Genomic DNA, 20,875 nt, shown 5'->3' with positions numbered 1-20,875 from the left:
ATATCGTGATTTAGAAGCTACAGACATCGACCTGGCGGCCATGGTGTGTGCTGCAAGCAACGCTTACGAAACTCTTGTGTCACGATTTGGGTGCTGATGAGTTCAACGCTCCATGGATCACGCCGCCAAGTACGGTCACATTAGGATCGTGCTTCTATGTCATAGAGGGGGCGCCACCGACCTCGAATGAGCCATTACATATGCCGAAGAGGGGATCACGAATAAATCGTGCAATTGTGTTACAACTGGGCCGTTATCAACTCAGATTGAGTAGACTTACTCACATCATCACCATCAATACTATAGAAAGGATATTTTAAAGGTGTCTTGGTTTGTCGGATGTCGCTTCGGGAGATGGTCTCTAACCCCGCATAGACCAGGGTTCGCTATACGACTCCTCTTCGCGCTTGGTTTTATACGCGTTTCTTCCACGTTCATATCTTTAGAGGGAGGTTTCAACACGCAATGCCGAGTTGAACGCCTCATCACCGATTTTATCACGCTTGTGTAGTTCTAAGACATTTGAACTCTTTCATAGATGGAACGTGCAATGCACTTTCAAGTGCCGTGCCACTGATGTACTCCTGGTTGTATAGTTGTAAAAGGTATGTGAGCTCTATAGTGGACGGATTCAAAACGCGCAATGCGCTATCGAACGCTACCGCAATGATATGACTTTCGTCGTACAAATGCAAGAGATACTCGAGTTGCTCAATAGCTGTACAAACGGCTATATAAAATTTTGCCCCTATTAGAGAAACATATAACCTATAAGTATAAGATGTTGAATACTTGCAAAGCAGACGATTGATACGGTATCGGGACATGCCGCCAACATCGAGGGGTTATCCAATGTCTTCATTGTAGGACCATTATCCCTATAATGACGAGTGTTGGTACTGCGCCGTCCATCCTCCTCCAAAATTGAAATGGATTGATCCTATACTTAATAAAATGTGTGCGTGTTGCGAACTTAAAAAGGGTGCGAATGAGAATAATAATGATTCAACGAGGATGAGAAGAAGACGGTCGCGATGAGAATTCGACAGATAGAAAATATGGTCTATTTTCCACCAAAGAAAAATTATCAAATTGGGTTTTATTCTATCTAAGATATTCACGCGAACGGGTCTTCCAGAGCAAGCCCAACGCTGTGCCCCACACTCGAGAAGTCTCTAATCAAATACGAGCAACCATAGAACACTATCGAAGATCTCATCCAAAGGTTTTGAGGGCGTTTATGGGCACCCAACTGTTGAACGTATTGGGGTATCCTTACTATTTTGACCCTTTTTTCGTATCACCTCGATCCCAAATACGTCTTGGGACGTTCTTTGTAATTCTGTTTCGTAGACGGAGTCTTCTATACTCTCTCCGTTCCAGTCTTTGAGTTTCTAGGTGACTGGGTTGGTGTTCTGTATTTCCACGATCTCAAAGACTTCTTTTGTCGAAATGAGTGTGTATCCTTTTTGAAAGTCGCCTTTCTTTTAGCGATTCGAACACGATCACCGACTTTGAACTTTGATCTTTTACAGATACTTTATTACTGTACAGATGATTTCTAACAAGAAGTTCGTTTTTCTGGCTTTTGTCATTCGTATAGATCTGTGATAGGAGGTATTATATTGTTTCAGCAGGGAATCCAAAACGTGGATATACCTATAGGTATTGTTGGCCGAGAAATACTTCCACATCCTCGTTTTCAGAGTCCGATTAAATCTTTCTGCCACCACCGCTTTACCTTCATTGTAGGTTGCATACCTGTGAATATTATTTTCTTCTAAACGATAAATAGTCCTATTGTAAAACTAACCACCACGATTAGTTCCTGGGTTTGGAAGGTATGATCGAATCTAAAGCTCCTACGATAGCTTTACCCGTTTTGTCGCGTAGAAGAACCGACCACGCGTACTTGCTGAACACGTCGATGATTTTGAGAAGATACTTGACTCAGTCGTTGTATTTCGAGAAAGACTGCATGTCGACGAGATCCGCGGACCATGTGTCGTCTACCTTCCACCCTGACACGTCTCGTCGTAAAATGTTGTTTTGCGGGTTTATTCAGTTCTTCGGCGTGTTGGTCCATCCACACTACCATTCATACCTCCACCCTACCATTCATACCTCCACCCATCGTGCCCGCTAGACGCAATCCTTTTCCGGCTCCACTACCAAATATTCCTTTGAGTAACGACCCAATGAGAGGTATTTGAGATATAATTCTATCCAATCCGCGACCTTCGGTTTTTTCCTCGACATAAATCCGGATTTATTGGTTGCACACACCGGGCACGTCGATCTCAGCACTATCCTACCGTTTGATGTTCGCATAGGAGTCGGATTTGATACCGGAGTCTTTCTTTCACAGCTCACACAGTACGACACAAAGGTGCTATATATACGCCTACATTAAAAATTCTCTACTACACGGCGTTCATTTCCAAACAACGGGACTTGCGTGAAATCAAGAAGAATATCTTGCATGGAATGCCCTTTCCACCGATTCGCGATAACGTATAGGCAATAGTAGCCACACAGCACGCTATTAATATCTTGCAGTATACTCGAATTGAACAGGATGCCATTTCTTATCTTTTGCATATACCGGTAGACGTTCTCCAGAGGGCGCATCCCGAAGCTATCAAAAATATTCCACATCTCGTCCTCCATCATTGTAGATGGCCACCCAATGGGTCCATCATCAAGAAAGTAATCTTCAAGGTTGATGACTAGAAACTCAATGGCTTTGGGCGTGTGGAGTAGCGTGTCTTTACTTGAGGCTTCTCCATAGTTGGCTACCCCACGATTCTCGAGTATCTCGTCGATCTGTTAATTGGTTAGAGGTTCCCACGCCTTCTCATTTTTCCACCACCTACCGAACCTGGTAACGTCAATCCCTTGTCTGCCCTGTCGACTTCTCCACCGATACGCAACGCACAACGCGACAAGATCCTTTTCTTATTTATGTAGAGTGCGCCGAGCCCGTGGTCGAAGATAACGCTGCGTTCAAAGGAGGGGTCGGCGATCAGCTTGCGATATCTGTTCTCTTCTCACGATCGTACGAGTTTGACGTCTTGACGTTTTCTTATATTTTCCATTGTCTTGCTAAAGACCGAGTTGCTGAGGATTTTGAACAGATCTTTTTTCAAAGTCGAAGATGGCTCGTTTACGAAGCTCGGTGTTCTTGTGGATGTAGCAGGCCGTCCAAGGAGATTGATCGATTTGAAGCATACGCTGGATCTTAGTCAGCTCCATAACTAGAGACAAGTACAGTTATAGGTTTCTATAGTGGAGAACGTACTTGGTCTTTTTTCAAAGAATGTGTACCAACTTCTCTCCTTTTTTCGATTCACTCCCATAAATACCCTTAAGTAGGTTTCGTTGGTATTCCGACAGCCATTCTTTGGGAACCTCCAGACGTTTGGGCGCTAGTGTGTAGGCGTTGTGTTCGTAATGTAAATTCGATGGATACTCTAAGTCGACTTCTAGGATATATCCCTTGCTTGTTTGTCTGGATGATCTAGTATCGTTTGTATGCTCGGTGGATCCACCCACTCAAATCCTCCCGTGGGTAGGGGTTGTGAAATCGCCCATCCGTATAGATTGTTCACGTCTAGATACTGGATGTAGATGGTGGGCTTGTCGGGATTGTGGCCTTTGACGTGAGGATTGTTGTCTTTGGCGTATCGTCGAGAGACCATCGATATACCACATCGCATACCTTTTTCAAAGAATAGGTGGACGTCGCAGTCGGTCAAAGTATGAGCTCTACTCCCGAGTGCTTTAAAAACGCATCCCACGAAAGCCCTGCAATTGAGTAAGCTGGATCAAGTAAGTAGGTCTTTCTCTATAGAGGTCTTTCTAAAGTTCTCGAATACGTCGGCCAAGAGCAGTACATCCGAACGCAAATACAAATCGTGATAGTCGCTCATGGTCTTACATCTGATGTCGACTAAATCTTCTGCGCGTGATCGTAATCTCCATCGGTGATCCCTTTATCGCTCAATGTGCTGTAGAAGGCATCTCGAGGTTGTATTTTGGGTTTGTGGAGTCCTGCTCAATCGGCCATGCACTCGTACTGATAGACACCTTTTCTCAACAGTAGGATGTACTTCGGTCGTCGGGCTCGTATTCTTTGGTTATCTGCGTAGTAGCGAGATCTTGTGCTTTGACTATCTGTCGAGTGAGGCCAACAGGAACTGAACGCTGTCGATGAAGCGTAGCTGTCCGAGGGAGAATGAGATATATTTCTCCGTGTTTTTGGGAATGCAGCTGACGTTGCCTTGTACCTTAGACATGGCTTGCATCAATAGATGACTGTCGTATCCACGAACATTTGGAAGACCACGGGAATGGTTGTAGACAGTCTAAGTTTGGGAATGCATTGGTTGTGGGCTGCACCTCGATATTGCCCTGTGATGTTGCAGTGGTCTTTGACACAATCGCGATAGTTTCTCTTGAGGAACGACATAACTTCTCTCTTCTTTCTTTTTCCTTTCTTCTTTCCTCTTGCTTTCCTCTATGATGCTGGATTTGAATTCTTCAAACTTACAAATGCTCTGTTCAAACTTGTCGGTGAATTTGTTTAAAGGTTTGGATGTGACACCTTTTGTGTGAGGCGCCTACGTACTCACCTGTGTTTGGATCATACTCGTCGATGGCATCTCGCAAGAGGGGTACGACTAGGGGTTTGTCGCAGATGTGACATTTTTTCATTCTTGTGGTCTAGCCAATCTTGTGGCGTCATCTCGATAGGTTTGATATCTTTGATGGTATCTTTGATTAGTAGCATTGGGTCCTCGGTAGACGATGGGTTGTTGAGTTTGTCTGTCGCACCGTACGACGATATAAGAAAAACCACAACTTCGTGATGAACCGTCTTCTGAGTGTTACATTTTTGAGATCACGTGTGGGTGCTTCGATCTTGTTGATGAGAGACTCAAAGTCTGCTTAGACGACGTAAGGGACTTTGAGTTGGCTTTGGTAATTCTGGAAGGTGAGTTTGTTCTTACCTTTTTCAGGCATCTCTACTCAAACGGCGTGATGTCCGACACCTCCACCGTTGGGTTTATATTGTTCGAGAAGGAATATTCGATGATCGTGTTTGCTTTGATCGTTGACTAGGCGGTTGAGGTTTTTGATACAAGTGTAATGTTGCTTGAGTCCTTTGCCGATGAATAGGGGTTGGGATGACTCTGACTTTGATAATCTGAGTGGATAGATGATACCTTTGCCCCATCCGAAGACGTTCACAACGAGTGTAGGGTTTTGCTTCTCCACGAGATCAATCTGTTTGATGAAAGTTGGTTCTTGAATAACATTTCAACACATTTCATCGCTTGTCGGGTATTTGCTAGGTCGATCGGTGTGGTCGCGTGCTGGGAAGAGTGCTGATCGCAGAGCCCATCTTAGACAGCTGTTGTCTTTGTTTTTGACGTTGATGACAGCCTTTTTGTTTTGCTCTTCTTTTGGGAGTGGGAGATAAGAGCCACCGCGGATCGGTTTGTATCGTGCAATGTGGAGTTGAAATCGTGTGATGCCATCCATTGCCCATCCGCTTCCTTCGTTCGTGAACTGTTTCAGTGTTTCCAGCATGTGTTGCAATCCTCTGTCTAACGATTGTGAGATCTTGACAGCTGTAAGAAGAGGTTCAATTCTACTTCTAACTGTGGGTTCATTCTATTTTTCGAGTCCTTCGGTTGTCTGTTTGTAAAGACGAACTTCCAGAAGCAGTTAGAATTTTACACCGTTTAGTGATAGGATTTCTTCGACGACCTTGTGACGAATTTTTAAGCGCGCATTGACCAGAAAGGTTTGCGGATCGTGTTGATCCTCTGGGACATTCATCTGCCAACCTTGGAGAAACTACTTACAGCGTGAGGCATCTTCTTTCACTGCAATGCGGGTGGGGTGAGGTTCACACGCGGAGCCATAGTGGGCTTCACACTTGGAGTGGGGGTGGGTTTTACACATAGAGCTGGATTGGCTTCACACGTAAAGTAAGGGTGGGTTTCACACGTGGAGCTGTATTGGGCTTTACACGTGGAGAGGAGATGGATATCACACGTGGAGTTGGACTGGGCTTCATACCTGGAGCTGGACTGGGCTTCATACCTGGAGCGGGGATAGGTTTTACACGTGGAGCTGGAGTAGGCTTCACACGTAGAGTGGTTACAACCACTGGTAGAGCTGTTTCCTCTGTGGAGGGGATAGCATTCATATACGTTTCCAAGGATATATGTCCTTGGTGAAACAAACTTGCCAGTTTTGAAATAACACGATTAATCGCTCTGCTATATTATAGAATAGTTATTTGTCTAATAGGGCGCAATTTCTTGCCACTTCAAGAGACTGCTACACAAACGTGCTTATAAATAGGTTATATTGTTTGTTTAATAGAGTACAATTTGTTAGCGGTTTTGACAGAGAATATCACACAAACGTGCTCAGAGCGCAAACTTGCATCACCAAGGACAGAATGACGCTATCTACGCGGTGCACTGCTTTTATAGTTGACCCGTACACGTGATGAGCACGTTGGATTTCCCAAATTTCCCGGTTCCCCCAGATTTTCCCAGAGTTTCCCATGACCGGTTTTGACCGGATCTGGCTGGTTTTGACCGATTTACTATGACGTCTTAAGCTTTTAACATACTTTCGGTATATTTTCGGTAAACTTCCTGTTTCCTCCCGGTAACAGAACTATCACTTCCGGTGTATTTTCTGTTTATTATATTCTCAGTGTAATTTTCGGTGTACTTTTGGTGTTTTCCTTGTGTACTTCGGAGTATATCTTGTTACATCATATGTGCGCCCTATTAGACAAATGACTTTCACAGATATAGACTATTATAGCAGATGTGCGCGCTATTAGACAAATGACTAAGTATAGACTGTACCAGTGTGCTATATACTATATATCACATGCGTCTAATAAGAGGAGCTTCCACGTCTCTGACGCTGAGTGGGGATGCGCGTTCGAGACGAGGGAAGATACTAGATAAACAAATGGAAACCATACCTTAGACTCACGGATGGGAAACAGGGGGTGGAGGAGTCAAATAGATGGGCATATACGTAGGATCATAGAAATGGTTATTTGTATTGGAGAGATACTGTACTGGTGAAATACTAGACTGCAAGAATGGGTATTGGTGTTGGAGAGATCTAAGTGGAATAATAGACCACAAAAATAGGCATTTGTATTGTAGATATCCAAGTGGTCCAGAACCGGCAGTCTATATACTACTAGTGCTATCTGTTACAAATTGTGATGAGCAATGCTTTGATGATGAGGACGATCAAAACCGAACAAACACTCTCCTTAACTTAATTAAAGATGCAGGACGGGGAGTTATTGATAACTGCAGCATCCCCAGTCGAAACGTAAGGCCCAAACTCCATATCTCTTCCTCTCTTTCTCTCTTCCTTTCTTTCTCTCTTTCTCTCTTTCTTTCTCTCTTTCTTTCTGTCTTTCTTTCTCTCTTTCTCTCTTTCTCTCTCCCGACACTCTATTTCCTCTTTCTCACTGATCTTTCTCTCTTCACTGTTTCTCAATCCGTCTCTTTCTCTTTCTGTGATCTTCGTACTTTTCTTTGTACTTTCTCACTTTCTCTTTTTCTTCTTTTGGTCTTTTCTTTCTCTCTCCTTTTTCTCTTTCTACTTTTTCTCCCACCATTCCCCCTCTTTTCCTCTTTTCTCTCTCTCATTTTCTTTTTTTTCCATATTTACTCCATTCTATTTATTTTAGTTTTGATTTCTCCCCTTTTGTATTTTCTGCTTTCAGTTTTTTGTTCTTGCTTTTGCTTTCCTCTTAGCATCTCTGTCGTTCCTTTTTTCTGCTCCGGTTTCCTCGCTCTCCCATTTTCCCATTTCCTTTTTGGTTTTTTCTTTTGTGTCTTCTCTCTTCCCTTGCTCTCCAGATTTTCTTCTTACCATCTTCTCCTTTCCTCTTTCCTTACTTGAGAAAGTGGCTTTTATGACGTGAGATTGATTTGGTATAGCCGTGAAATTCTAACATTGCTATTAACGTTTTAAAATAGAACAGGCAAGAGGGCTCCTATTAACTCTTGTCTTAAATTAGATATTTCAAACAAGTAAAATATACTTTGTATTGTTGGCAGCATTTGTACTTTAATCAAAACGTAGTTTTTTATCACATTAATTAATCAATTAATGCTTATATAATTGCTTGTTGCAGACTAATGAGAATCGCTCAAGTAACACGTCGTTCGCATCCAACGTAACCGAAAACAGGTTAGTGGTTGAAAGAACATTGGGCGATCAAACTTTCAGCGAACACCATATAAGCGACACGAGGTAAAATTTGATAATAATAAGAAATGTACATTAAATTTTTAGTCAACTTTGAATGATTCAAGAAGAAAAGGAGAAGATGCGTTATTGAAAGACAATGGTTCTAGTACCGAGGAAATTGAACGAAACTCAAGGTGGTCATCGAACTTTAACCTAATTTAAGTAATATTTCCGTTTTAACAATACAGTTTTCATTTCCAGATCAAATTTTACGTCGCCAGTGGTCAGTTCTAACACTAAAGCAACGATGCATTGCCACAGTACCGACGTCAAGGTACTTTTAGACAGTTGAATGCCTGACCCTTGCAGTTACGCCCTTTATTGTTGTATTTTGGCATAAATACAAAATCTAAGTGTCGCAATCTGTAGTGCTTTAGACTGGACGGATAGAGAGGCAAATTAACGGAATGTTGATTATTTTACTTATACACGGATTCGAATCTGCTTGGACGAAAACGGATTATTATCTGATGTCACAGAGTACGGAAAACTCTTTATGTAAGAATAGTCAACGAAATACATCGGCTCAGGAAGCGGGGGGGGGGGGGGGGAATATGGGGCTAAATCCCCCTCGCTCAGTGTAGGAATTGAATTTTTCTGTGCCAGTGACTTTTGATAATCTGTTTACAGTCTGGCAAGCGATGTAGTTTTGCTTACTCATGATGACATCCACGGCACAGTCTCCCTCCCCTCGTAAACAACTTTCTTCGTCACTGTCATAGTTTACGCGTTTAGCTACCCCGCAATGTTTCTATTTAAATAAGCTTATCACAAATGTTGTAACAAGAAAAACCTTGCTAACTTGCCATTATCGGGTATTGTTTTCTGTTTCCATCTTGGTCTCCGTTTTCGATTCGACTTTGTCTTTGTTGCCCGCGTTTTCGTCTTTGCCATCGTCGCAGCGGCGGTCGTGGTCGTCGCCAATGATTCAACATTCTGCAAAAGTAGGGAACCCGGCGTCAAAGTTTTTACTATCTGACCCACCGCTACATTTTACTCGTTATAAAGATTCGCATTCATCCTCTTCATGTATGCAAATCTGTTAATTAAAATGCGTCGCCAGATCAGATGGAAATGTGTGACGCTATAGACACACTAGCGGATCGCCGAGAAAGGGCTCAAAATATATTTGGAAACTTTTGTGAGTATTTCCTTTCTTTAAACCCTGTAAGCCATACAAGCTTACTAGTTTTTACCGAATTGCACCCTATTAGACAAATAGCCGGTGTACAAATATACAGACGTGTATGCTAGCCTACACGTTTACATACTTAGACTAGCCATTTGTCTAATTGGGCTTTCTTTTACCACAAGAGTAACAATCCTAGTGTACCGAGCACTGCGGGGCAAATTTGAGAATTTTAGGTATATATTTAGCCAATATCGAGCCGATCGATCCACCATTTTAGCGATATGTGACGTGGAGAGTTTCAAATCAATGTTCCGTTTCTGGGCCTTTGTCTTTGTGATCTTGTTTCTGATAATGGCAGTGAGATAATCGTAGGGTGTAGCCCGTGTGCTACTGAAGGGCACTTCGTAACGCTTTTTTCTGACTATCCGTCAGAGTGAACCCAAACTGACGTAACTCGTATCTGTATTACACTAAACGATTACGTTCATCTTACCGCTCACCGCCTCCAACGCTATGTATCGATCACTCAATGCCACACAGTAGACGTGATAAGGACCATCGGCAGTTGGGTCTGCTAATTTGTTGAAATTTTTTGCCAACTGCTATCGTATTCGAGGTCGGTTGTGCCCATCTTCACCCTTTCTCTGTGCTTGGACACGTCGACATGTATGATCGGGTAGAGTGCTGCGAAGTCTTTGACAGACATTTGGCTACCAGAATCCGTGTCTGAATACTTCTTGACCGCTTCCTGCAATAATGTGTACGTCCTCGAGTAATTTTCAGAGCGTTCGGCAAAGTTTGTTTCGATCTTCCTGTCTAGGTACTGTCTGCTGTTGACGCGCACGCTCAATCGTGTCAGCAGAGCATTGTCGAAGATCTGGTTGTTCATTTTCTGTTTCTGAGTCTCATCCCTCATCCCGCTCGATGGACGTAAACGCGACCAAGGCGTGTCGAGATAATTTAATTGCTCGTTAACAACGCTGGTGACCATTCAAGTGGGACTCAATTTGGTAGCTCCAAACTGAGCTCTATACACTCTTTTGCTCAAAGTAGAGACTACGCCGCACGCCGGTCAACATCAACGCCTCCAATTGCGTTTGCACGGAGAGCGATGGTCGAACCTTAGGCATCCACACTGACAAATTCTCGATGTTGAATTTGCCTAGAGCTAAGGTAATACGGGGTAACTCCGATCACGGGGTAACTCCGATCACGTGACAGTAAACCGCTCAGCGTTGTTGATGAGAAAACCGTACGCCTTTCCCATTACAGCACGTAAGTAGACGACCCTTCGTGGTTTTAGCAGGCAGTGACATAACCACTAAGTCCTTGCCGTTGTGTCTCAAACGGCTTGTTTGTTGTGAGAACGACCTAGGTAGCGGAACTTGCGGTCCAAAAACTTTCTTGTTAGAGACAATCCAAAAGACTAAATGCTATTTTGTGCAACCCACTCTACCACTAAATACGTTGATGCAGACAAAACGCACCGTTGCCCTTCCTTTAGAGTCCAAAATTCGATCACATTGTCACAGTCGTAGACTTACTTCGCTTGCGTTCTGATCTGCTTTATTCGTTTACTTTGCAATAATGGTACGACATTATCAACCTAAAGGAATTAAGAACAAGTTCTCTGACGAAGCCCTGAGAAAGGCACTGCAAGATCTTGCTGAAAACCAGGACAGCATAAGGAAGACGGCAGCTGTGTACGGCATTCCCTACTCAACCCTTCGCGATCATCACAAGGGAGTCAGTAAAACGCGATACGGTGGACGGCCAACAGTCTTGACTTACCAGGAAGAGAGAGAAATAGTGCAATGTTGCATTGTGCTGCAAGAGATGGGGTTTCCCCTTGATAGATCAAGTCTCAGCAACGTCATCTCAGATTACCTTAGAGCAAATGCTAGAGAAAATCCTTTTCCTGATGATTTACCTGGTCCTGACTGGTTTGTTGGCTTCTTTAAGCGATGGAAGAGTGCACTGAGTCAAAGGAAACCACAACATCTGTCAAAGAAACGTGCTAAGGCATTGACCAAAGAGAGAATTGAGGGTTGGATGGAATTTGTCGAGAAGATCTACAGGAAGGCTGGGTTGTTTAAACTGAGTAAGAGAGAGCTGTCCAAAAGAATTTGGAACTGCGATGAAACCGCTTTTGCTACAGCCTCCTCATCTAGAATGGTCCTAGCTAGGAGAGGAACTAAGTCTGTATATGAGACCATGGCAGGGAGTGGACGTGAATACATTACTGTCCATTGGGGTGGAAATGCCAATGGAGACAAAATCCCTCCCTATATTCTATATAAAGCTCAGCACTTGCATCATACCTGGACCCTTAGTGGCCCTACTGAAGCAATGTATGGAGTATCAGCCAGCGGGTGGATGGAAAAACAAAACTTTTACAGCTGGTTTGTAAAAGGCTTCATACCAGTGCTCAAGAAGATGAAACTGATTGCAGAAAATGAAGAGCCATCTACTACACTGACGACAACAGAACCAAGTCTTGTCAGTGACCGTAGTGATGACTCAGACTTCACAGATGATACTAGCCCCAGCGTGATCTTGTTTTTCGATGGACACTATTCACACATCAACTTGGATGTCATCAATGTGGCAAGAAAATACAACATCATTCTCGTAACCCTGCCTCCAAATACCACGCACGCATTACAACCTCTGGATGTAGGCGTGTTTGCTCCCATGAAGAAAAATTGGCAGAAAATTCTGACCGACTATAAACGAAGAACAAGGGGACAAGGTGTCCGTAAAACAATTTTTCCCAAATTACTAAAACAGCTGACAGACACATCCATGAAACCACACCAATTTCAAGGTGCATTTCGAGGAGCTGGTTTATATCCAAAGCCATCAGCTGCAGCCATTCCTCAAGCAAAAATTAGTCCAGCAGATGCTGTTACTACACGAACACCATGCAAGAGCCCTCGTTCTCCGACAGCAGCTACCACTCCTGCAATCAAACTTCAGCTTAGACACCACTTCTCCAAGTTGTTCCAGAAAACAAGAACGCCTATTCCACCACCACGGCCAAAGCCATCTGCTCGTGTAGACTTGGCATACTATGGAGAAGTCATAACAAGTCATGAGGCGTACTCTAGAATAAAAGCACAAGATGAAAGAAAACAGCAAAGACTGGCAAAAGCAAAAAAAGGAAAGCAACCTGCACGCCAAGGCAAACGAAAAACTGCAGTAACAGAAGAAAGAGATGAAAACAAGTGCCAGGGATGCGGAGGATTGTTCGACAACGACAGCAATGAGAGGCAAGAAGATTGGGTGGGTTGTGAACACTGTTGGCGGTGGTATCACTACGATTGTGCTGGGCTTTCAGAGCTTCTGAAAGTTGGCGAGCCCCTTTTGTGTCAGGTCCTGAGCCTTCTTGACAGCCAAGTCTTTACCCTTAGTCACGAGATCTGTCGCCTTGGATATAGCCAAATCTTTACCTTTAATGGCTAAAGTGTTTTCTGCGGTAAGAGTCTCTTGGGTCCCTAATTTGAGTAAATCCTTGCCTTTGTTCAGAAACATCTTGGATCCCGATTTCACAACACCTTTGGCAACATCCCACAGGTTTCCCAGGAAAAATCTCCCAATCATTTTCTTACCATGCAACTGATTGTGACTGTACAACATGGTTGTCACTGTACCTATAGGTTACATAGTTTTGATGTGTAGTAAGAACGTTGTTCTCTTGCCATTGAAATTGATGAGTCTACCATCCTGGTCGGTCACACGTATGTTAATGTGGGAGAATGTCTCTGTTTTACCCATTTGGCTGTAGATAAAATTGCTCGGTGTGATGAAAAGGAGAGATCCCTGTGGTATGTCGGGAGAGAAGCTGTAGATGACATCGCTGGGACTACCGTTGATGTAGATAGAGGATGCAAGAGAGCATCGTATCAATATCGAGTGGATATTGGTGACGTTGACTTGTCTGTTGCTGTCGTGTGTTCTTTCATCGAGGGTTGTGCTGTCGAATCCAAGTAGATCGTGCAATCCGCGCTCGAGTGTGAAACCGACTTTTGACGACTGCCAATGATAACTCGCGATTTCGGGGTATTGTAATTGGGATGTATGGTAATCTTATTACCATCATTACCTTTCAATTTCATCAGTCGTTTGATTTCTAAGTCCAAATGGGTGATGTTATACGCACTTCATGTTATGATGACTTCCCCAATCTGTACCGTTGTGGTGGTGCCTGAACAGATTGTTTTTAGCCTTGATATTGTACTACGAGTACCATATATCACTGGAGATCAATGCCAATTTATAATTGACACTCTTGCCGAGGAGAAGAGGTGGGTGTAGTTCTATGGTAAAATCAGAACCTCAAACTTCAGTGGCCGCCACGCTGTCTAATACTAGAACCGTCTCACCCATGTCACTATATAGAGAATTAGATAAAATCATCGTGAATCTTTTTGTATTCTTTTCTGGAGATAATAACATCCACCAATAACCTATCTAGGATCTCAACGATCTCTTTGTAGAGAGCGAAACTCTTGCTACCGGCTTTTTTGCTAGTTATGAGCACTTCCAAGCGACGACGGAGCTCATCTGAGGACTTGTAATATTTTTGATTTCGGGGACTTGCGTCCGGTACTTCTTGGATCATTTGTTGACAGGAAGGCCAGACATTTCGACCAGTTTGTTGCAGGCCTTGAGGGCTCCACCATTGTTCGCCTTGTTTGCTTTGAATCGTTTAGTCAACAACTCCAACAGGTCTGCGTCTATCTTTCTTGATATGACCTTCTCATCACCCTTGTAGTCTTCGAGTCTTATGTTTTTCATTTGCATAGGATCGATGTACAGGTCACCAAAGGTGGAGTCGGTTGTGAGTTTGTAGGGTTGTTTTGGGGTGTCTTTTGCCTTTCTTACCCTTGGGTGCTGTCCATTGATGGATTGTCTCTACATGATGCAAATAACCTTGCAAGCCCTTGATGTCTTTCTACCACCTCGCCTTTGCAACTAAGTAGTAATCTGATTTTTATATGCAGCGACAGCACTATTAGGCAATTTCTTTAATTTATCAGGTGAAGGTAGGTCAATTTTTTTGCTATTCTCATATCCACGGGCGTCTCTACTATTGGCCCTGCCTCGGGTGTTGTTGGTGTGGGTGGCATGGATGCCTCCATGGTTTTCAGAAATTGCATTGGTGATGTTGATGTCTCTAAATTCTTCGGAGTGGCTTTAGGTGACGTGGCTGCCTTGGCTATGGCTGGAAATGCGGTTGCCTCTGCCATGGCTGGTAGCACTGCCGGTGCTGGTAATGTTGGAGCACCCGAAATGGTCCTGATGGCCTTGACGATGTCGGCCTGTGTGAGTGTCAAAGCATCTTGACGCGCTTGTAATCTCTCTATCAGATTATCTTGCTGTTTATCCAACTCTGGTTTGATGGGTTGGTGCAAGGGTTGAGCCACATCTTCCTGGAAACACTGCTTGCCGATTTTTCTCATCGATGATGCACTTTTTGAGAATCTCCCTATTGTTGAGAAATTTATCGATCAACGCTCTAGGATCTTTTTGCTCTTCAATTGCGCAAATGCCATAGTATACTATAGGTTACATTAAAATTGTATGGTAACAGAGTTACCGTAACAGCAACTAGTTATTGTGGTACTCCAATTTCGTAAATGTTCGGCATACATTTAGTTTCGTCAATTTCGGCGAAGGGTCTGCCATGCCCAAATTAAATGTCCACCCAAGTTTAATGCCTATTCAACTGTTGAATCAGTTTCTTCTGAAACATTCAAAGCAGACGTTACTAGTTCTATTAGCATATGTACTGTAAGTACATTCATATGTTTGCCAAAAACTGGGTAACTGTCAGCACTTTGACCAAACAAATAATATTGTGAAATTGCTACTACATTACGACTTCTTGCACTTTCTCTAGAAAGGAAACATCAGCTTCTCTCCTATTGTCTATGCCTCCGTCGAGACGATTGCACAGAAAGCGAATTGCAGGTGCAATTCCAGTGAAACTGCAATGAGAGCACCTTTCTGGCCGTGCGAGTGATTGTCAAAGATCACAACTGTTGCGTTCTCGGTGACAACCAGTGCCACTGATCTCCCTTTTGCAACGAAAACAGAAGCAGTGGTATTCAAGTACTTCTGTCGCCTACTTGTCAACAATTGAGACGCCTTTGTGAGGCAGCTCTCACTGCTGGTAGTACAAGTTAGTTGCAGACAAGGGCACAACTTCAACGCATCAAATGTTCTGAGGAAGGGATTGCCAAGAGGCGCTGCATGAAGATCATATAAATACATCCCCGGGCGAATTATGTCAAAATATTGGTTAGCCACAGGTTGGGATGCTAGCTCGTGATCATACCTAGGCAAGTCCACATTAGCAGAGAGCACTTCCTTAGCTACCAGGCATGATATTACCGTACGTGCATTACTGCCTTGTCGACCATCAATTTGTTGTTGGAAAAGCTCCCTTGACAGATAATGTTCATGGACAGGTATTTTGTTTTGAAACTTGTTGGATTTTACTTGACGCAGCAGGTGCAAGTTTAGTAGCCGTTTCTGTATGCTGTAATGCTCATGGTTATTAGGTTGTGTAGGATCCTTTAACATCTTTGCAGGGCTGCAAGTATGCCGGCGGCCTCCCATCCTTGACAAACGTGTGCTAATGATGTTTTCAACGTAGCAATCACGTCAATCATCCCTCTTGCATGGATTGGTTTCAGATTTCATAAACGGAGATCTGGTTGAACTGCAGCCTCTGCTTGACTTGTGTTAGTATCACGAAACTCTTGAATACCAGATGCAACAAGGTTTTCATATCAGTTGGTAAACACGTCCTTCAACTGATCCTTAGCCCGTTGACACCGAGGTCGAGGGGCTGGAGCTCACTGGTGCAGTTACCTGGTACATACTCCAACTCAAAACTAGTTTCTCTAAACTCATCCTGAACATTTGCTGTACGGTGTGCCTTGTAAACATCTAGCATCACTAAACTACGTTGAACTTGAGGGAGTTTGGGCTTTTCTTTCACTGCTGTGACCCATGGTTTCAAAAACCTTCAAGACGTATCTTCTAACAGTCGTGGGAAGACCAATGTGACGAAGAATGCCAGATGTCCCAGCCTTCCGGAAAGTTCACATATCGTGGAGGATGGCAGCGTTCTGTTGTGCCTTGATATAAGAGTTGAGGGTTAAGCAAATCTTCACATACAGTACAGAGCAGAAGAACAGTGATTTTTTTGTCATCTAGGCCAGTAATGGGAACAGATGTTGAGCCTGTTTCTTCAAGAGTCCACTGCGACACTGGCACAATAGGGACACCAGTTTCATCATTGTTGATAATGAGCTGCGGATGAATGTTAAATTGTTTCACCTTAGCAGCGGTTCGCTTGAAGTACTTGGCTTTCAACGTCTGAAAATCGTCTGGTAACTTTTTGGCGGCCTTGGTTCCCCTTCTCTTGCAGAAATGCATTCTTCTCAGAATGGAGTTTGCCCAAAACTTGTTGAGATGAACAACACCTCAGTTTTCGACCAAAAGAGAGGGCTTCCGTGCGTGAACTATGCCCAACGTCGTTGCCAACGTAATTCTGCGATTGGCAATGCCTTTTGACGAGCGGATGACTAAGAGGTGTCAACGTATCATGCCGTCAAGTCCTTTGCCAAGCATTAGCGTGCGGCCACGCAGCAATGCGGTAGAGCAAAGATTTTCGCCGGATCGACAACCTTCGTCAGTTCTTGATTGAATTGATTCTGCATTCGTTGAAACGTCGAATGTCTAATCTCATGACCCAATTCAACTGCGAAGTGCTTGGTCGCTGCCTTCAATCCGTGCTCATTGGCATAACGGGCAATCTTCGCTCGTAGTCAGGTGAATACCGATGGTAAGATCTACGCTTCCTCTTTTCAGACTGATTTCATATCAAATCTTTCTCAATCTCGCTGTTCACAGCAGCACAGACAGCACCATCGTCGTGAGTTTTGTCCTGATTTGGATTGGGCAAGCCCAGAACTTTTGGTTCTTAAAAGTGACCTTGCAGGGAAGGATTGTTTTGCCGAACCAAGTGAGTAATGCCGACATACTGTATAAGATATCTGTGCTTATTCACCACGTACCTTGATGTACTAGTAGTACAAACGCTTTGAACTGAGCTGGCTTCAGAGCGCAATATAAGTATCATGGGACTTTGACACCTAAAACCAAGAATTCGAACTTACACACCGCATGTCGCGCTAATCAAAAATGGGGAGGGGCTGACTACGCGAGGCTACTTACGTATAGTAGTTTAGCATGCGCCGAATGATATGATATGCGTCTAGTACTTTATTTAGTATGGGAAGGTTCCTGCAAACCACCTTACGCCGAAAATTAATATATGCCATAAAGCGGCAATCTAATTTTACCGAAAATTTAGATCACCGAACATTTATGAAATTAGAGATAGAATTTATCGAATCCACAACGATACATCTCGGGTATATGATTGCTCGTCTTGTCGAGAAGCATGAATGAGTAGGGTTCGCAGGATGCCTTCCTATAGATATCGGCAAACTCTTTATTGTTTATGCCGTTGCTGTGATCGTCTGCTGTCTGTCGAATATCCTTGTTTTCCGGACCATGGAAGAGACAGAAGGCTTTGGTATTTCGACGGATGTATTTAGGAACGTCGTAGTAGCTGTGAGTGAGGTAGATACAATTACAATTGCGGTTTCTAGACAGTAAAAGGTACTCCTTGATGAGTTTCATATGCCTGCTGTCTGTTTTGAGTTTGTCAAAGACTACCAGCTTGCCCGTATCACCGTCTAGTTCCTCGATGGGTGTCACCTCTTCCGGTGTGAGTATTTGGAATGTTCTACCCACCCCGCCCCCTCGGTCTCCAAGAAATCGTAGTACTGTAACAATTGATATTTTTCTGGATCGGGATTGATAGTATAGATGATCAAATCGTCGTCCTCGTCAACATATTACACAGCAATGTTGTCTTTCCTCATTCCGCCGGTCCAACCATGATATAATGAAAATCGGGGAGTAGGAAAGGCCAATTGTCTCTCGGTGTACCTCGATGTTCGTCATCGAAATTGCTGAGATCTATTTTATATAATCTATATATATATATAGTGACTATATAATGTCAGTAAACAAGTTTGGAACGAACAGGGAGCTCCACGACTTGCTGCGAATCATTGGAGACGTCAAGTTGTTAAACGCTGCGTCTGATTTAGAGGGGGCCGAGTTTGCAAGAGAAAATAAACAGTTGATAACGGGTGACCATCAGAATATTGATAAATTTTTGGAGGAATTGGACTCAGTTACAACGAGATTGTCTACAATGGAAGATAACCATCAGAATATCGATAAATTTCTGAAAGCAGTCAGTCAGAATACTCTGGCTTGAGCGAGCAACCAAAGCTCGCTCGCCGAATTTTGGCGAGCTTTGGGGTGTTTAATGACACCGTGCGTAAGCTTGGTAGTGATGTAAACTTCATGATGGGAGAGTATAAATCACCTGGTAGTAAGGTGAAGACTCTTGAGGGACGTGTGACTGCTGTAGAGATGGTGGCAGGGTTGAGGAAATCGTGAAGTTTTAATAAGGAAGATGTAACCTCATATATATATATATATATATATATATATATATATATATGTAAAAGATTCCAGCAATCAACTTCAATCACATCGACGGTGATCTGTCGGAGAGTGACATCCGTATGCTCACCCAGCTGTACCTCACCTACCACCACCGATGTTGGTGTTATAGGAATTGTTTACATCCTTCAAACACAAAGACTTGGCGCTCCATATGACCGCGGCTGTGCTGTGGGCTGTGGGTACCGTGGTGGGTGTTTGTGTGAATCCCATTGGTGTGATTCTACACGCAATGACCATGAATAAGAGTTATCTCATGGAGGTGAAGACGTGTCCATTTGTTTACACCAGCTATCAGAAAAAGTTGAACACATTGAGGGGATGTCTTTGAGGAAAAGAGTTTTACGACGATATTCTGCTCTTCGAATTCAACTGATTGGATAACCTTGTCACCGATATGTGTCCTACCATTCGATATAAACTAAGTAGAAAATTATTATATAAGATTCAAGATTACCTTTTCAGGACCTTGCTCGGATATGAGGCAAGCTATCCCGCCGTCATATGACACTGTCGCTGGAGTCGTGCATGAGACCTCAGTATAACAGTATACATAGTATACCAGTCATGGCTAAAATACTGGTTCCCATATATGAGAATGTGCACCCGTTGGTTTGGAGACCTGCCGCGTGGGTGTGGGAGGGCTATCTTCGATCGTGGCAGATGAATGTTCCAGATGGTAGTAATGATTAGAGATGTTTCTAGAGTCTGTGTATTCAAAGATAAACGATAAACTCGCCAAAGAGTTGTTGGAGTTGGGTCGATATCGTTTGACTCTCCATCAAACTACTGCTCCAAGCGGTCGATGATATGCTGATCCATCTGTCGCTATCTCACAGAAAGATGGTCGTTATGACCGTTTCTGATATAGAGAAAGTATTACATAATGCCTTCCCTCTGGCTCCAACACCATCTTATGAAATGGGGCGTGGAGGATGGCTCGTCGGGGATATCAAATATCTTTGGCTTGATATTTTTGTATATGGGTTCTGTGTGAATATCATTGGGCATGACTCGGCGTTTAACATAGTATGCTCTGAGACTTAGTTTGTCTTGCAGTTGAATATTCATGCAACCGTCCACAATTCGGAAGCCTCTGTTTTTAGATGTTCGGTTCGACCTTGAAGAGTCATAAGGTGATTTCGCTGTGCTTCTTGCTCATTCTTTAGCGAAAGCTTTACTTCTCTGCCCCGCTTCATCGTCTACATAGTAGCATTTGCTGCATAGGGCGATGGCTCGCGATCTTTCGAAGTCTAGTTTGAAGAGACAGGGTGTGCGGTTGCTCCAGTTGTTGCAGGACAACCATTCGTGATAATGGTTCTGGAAGCTCTCTGGATGTACCGCTTCGTCTAGGGTCTTTGTAGATAGAGCCATGTACATACTGTCGGTGTTCATCTCGATCAACTCTACATTCTGTAGGTCTCTGTCTGAATCAGGTCGAAGTCGACGGTCCACGCGTACTTGTCGAGGCAGTTATAGTAGAACTCAAGCGTAGTTGGGCCAATTGATAGACTGTTGGCCAATTAGAAGGCTCTCCTGATGGTGATCTGTGGCTTTCTTAAGTGTATTTCGTAGGCATCACCAATCTCATCATATCTATTGGCATCAAACCACGCACTTCTCGTGGCTTGGTCGACGATATTTTTGTCTTTGGTGTAGGTGGCGTTGGTTTGACGCTCCAGCGCTTCGATGAGTTGCGCTGTGCCAGCAGTTTGAATACATCCGCCAATAGGGCCTGGGAATTTTCCTCATTTTCTTTGCGTCTTGCGGCTGTAACTTGCTCGACGAACAACTCGAAGACTT

General features: G+C 43.6%; 2 protein-coding genes and 1 long non-coding RNA gene across 3 annotated transcripts; 2 read left to right on the top strand and 1 right to left on the bottom strand.

The window, feature by feature from the left end:
* Positions 1 to 8,198: 8,198 nt before the first annotated feature.
* On the top strand, positions 8,199 to 8,599 carry LOC134196144 (uncharacterized). The gene is made up of 3 exons (XR_009972493.1): positions 8,199 to 8,319; positions 8,382 to 8,450; positions 8,518 to 8,599. It is a non-coding gene; the product is annotated as an uncharacterized LOC134196144 (long non-coding RNA).
* A 2,037-nt stretch (positions 8,600 to 10,636) lies between these two features.
* On the top strand, positions 10,637 to 12,913 carry LOC134196197 (uncharacterized). The gene has a single exon (XM_062665273.1). The coding sequence runs from the start codon at positions 11,036 to 11,038 to the stop codon at positions 12,911 to 12,913; it is 1,878 nt and encodes a 625-aa protein (XP_062521257.1). The 5' UTR covers positions 10,637 to 11,035.
* A 3,355-nt stretch (positions 12,914 to 16,268) lies between these two features.
* LOC134196196 (uncharacterized) lies at positions 16,269 to 16,900 on the bottom strand. The gene is made up of 2 exons (XM_062665272.1): positions 16,539 to 16,900; positions 16,269 to 16,485 (listed from the first exon to the last, which is right to left on the bottom strand). The coding sequence occupies exons 1-2, from the start codon at positions 16,898 to 16,900 to the stop codon at positions 16,269 to 16,271; spliced, it is 579 nt and encodes a 192-aa protein (XP_062521256.1).
* Positions 16,901 to 20,875: the final 3,975 nt, after the last annotated feature.

Source organism: Corticium candelabrum, chromosome 21 (genome assembly GCF_963422355.1).
Source record: "Corticium candelabrum chromosome 21, ooCorCand1.1, whole genome shotgun sequence".
Lineage (NCBI taxonomy): Eukaryota > Metazoa > Porifera > Homoscleromorpha > Homosclerophorida > Plakinidae > Corticium > Corticium candelabrum.
Note: the sequence above shows the minus strand (reverse complement) of the source record. Positions and strands in the feature narration are given on the sequence as shown.

Coding starts and splice junctions, on each gene's coding strand:
- LOC134196197 (XM_062665273.1), top strand. CDS start 11,036: ATGGTACGACATTATCAACCTAAAGGAATTAAGAACAAGTTCTCTGAC.
- LOC134196196 (XM_062665272.1), bottom strand. CDS start 16,900: ATGCATTTCTGCAAGAGAAGGGGAACCAAGGCCGCCAAAAAGTTACCA. Junction 16,486..16,538: donor CCGGAAGGCTGGGACATCTG/GCATTCTTCGTC, acceptor TACGTCTTGAAG/GTTTTTGAAACCATGGGTCA.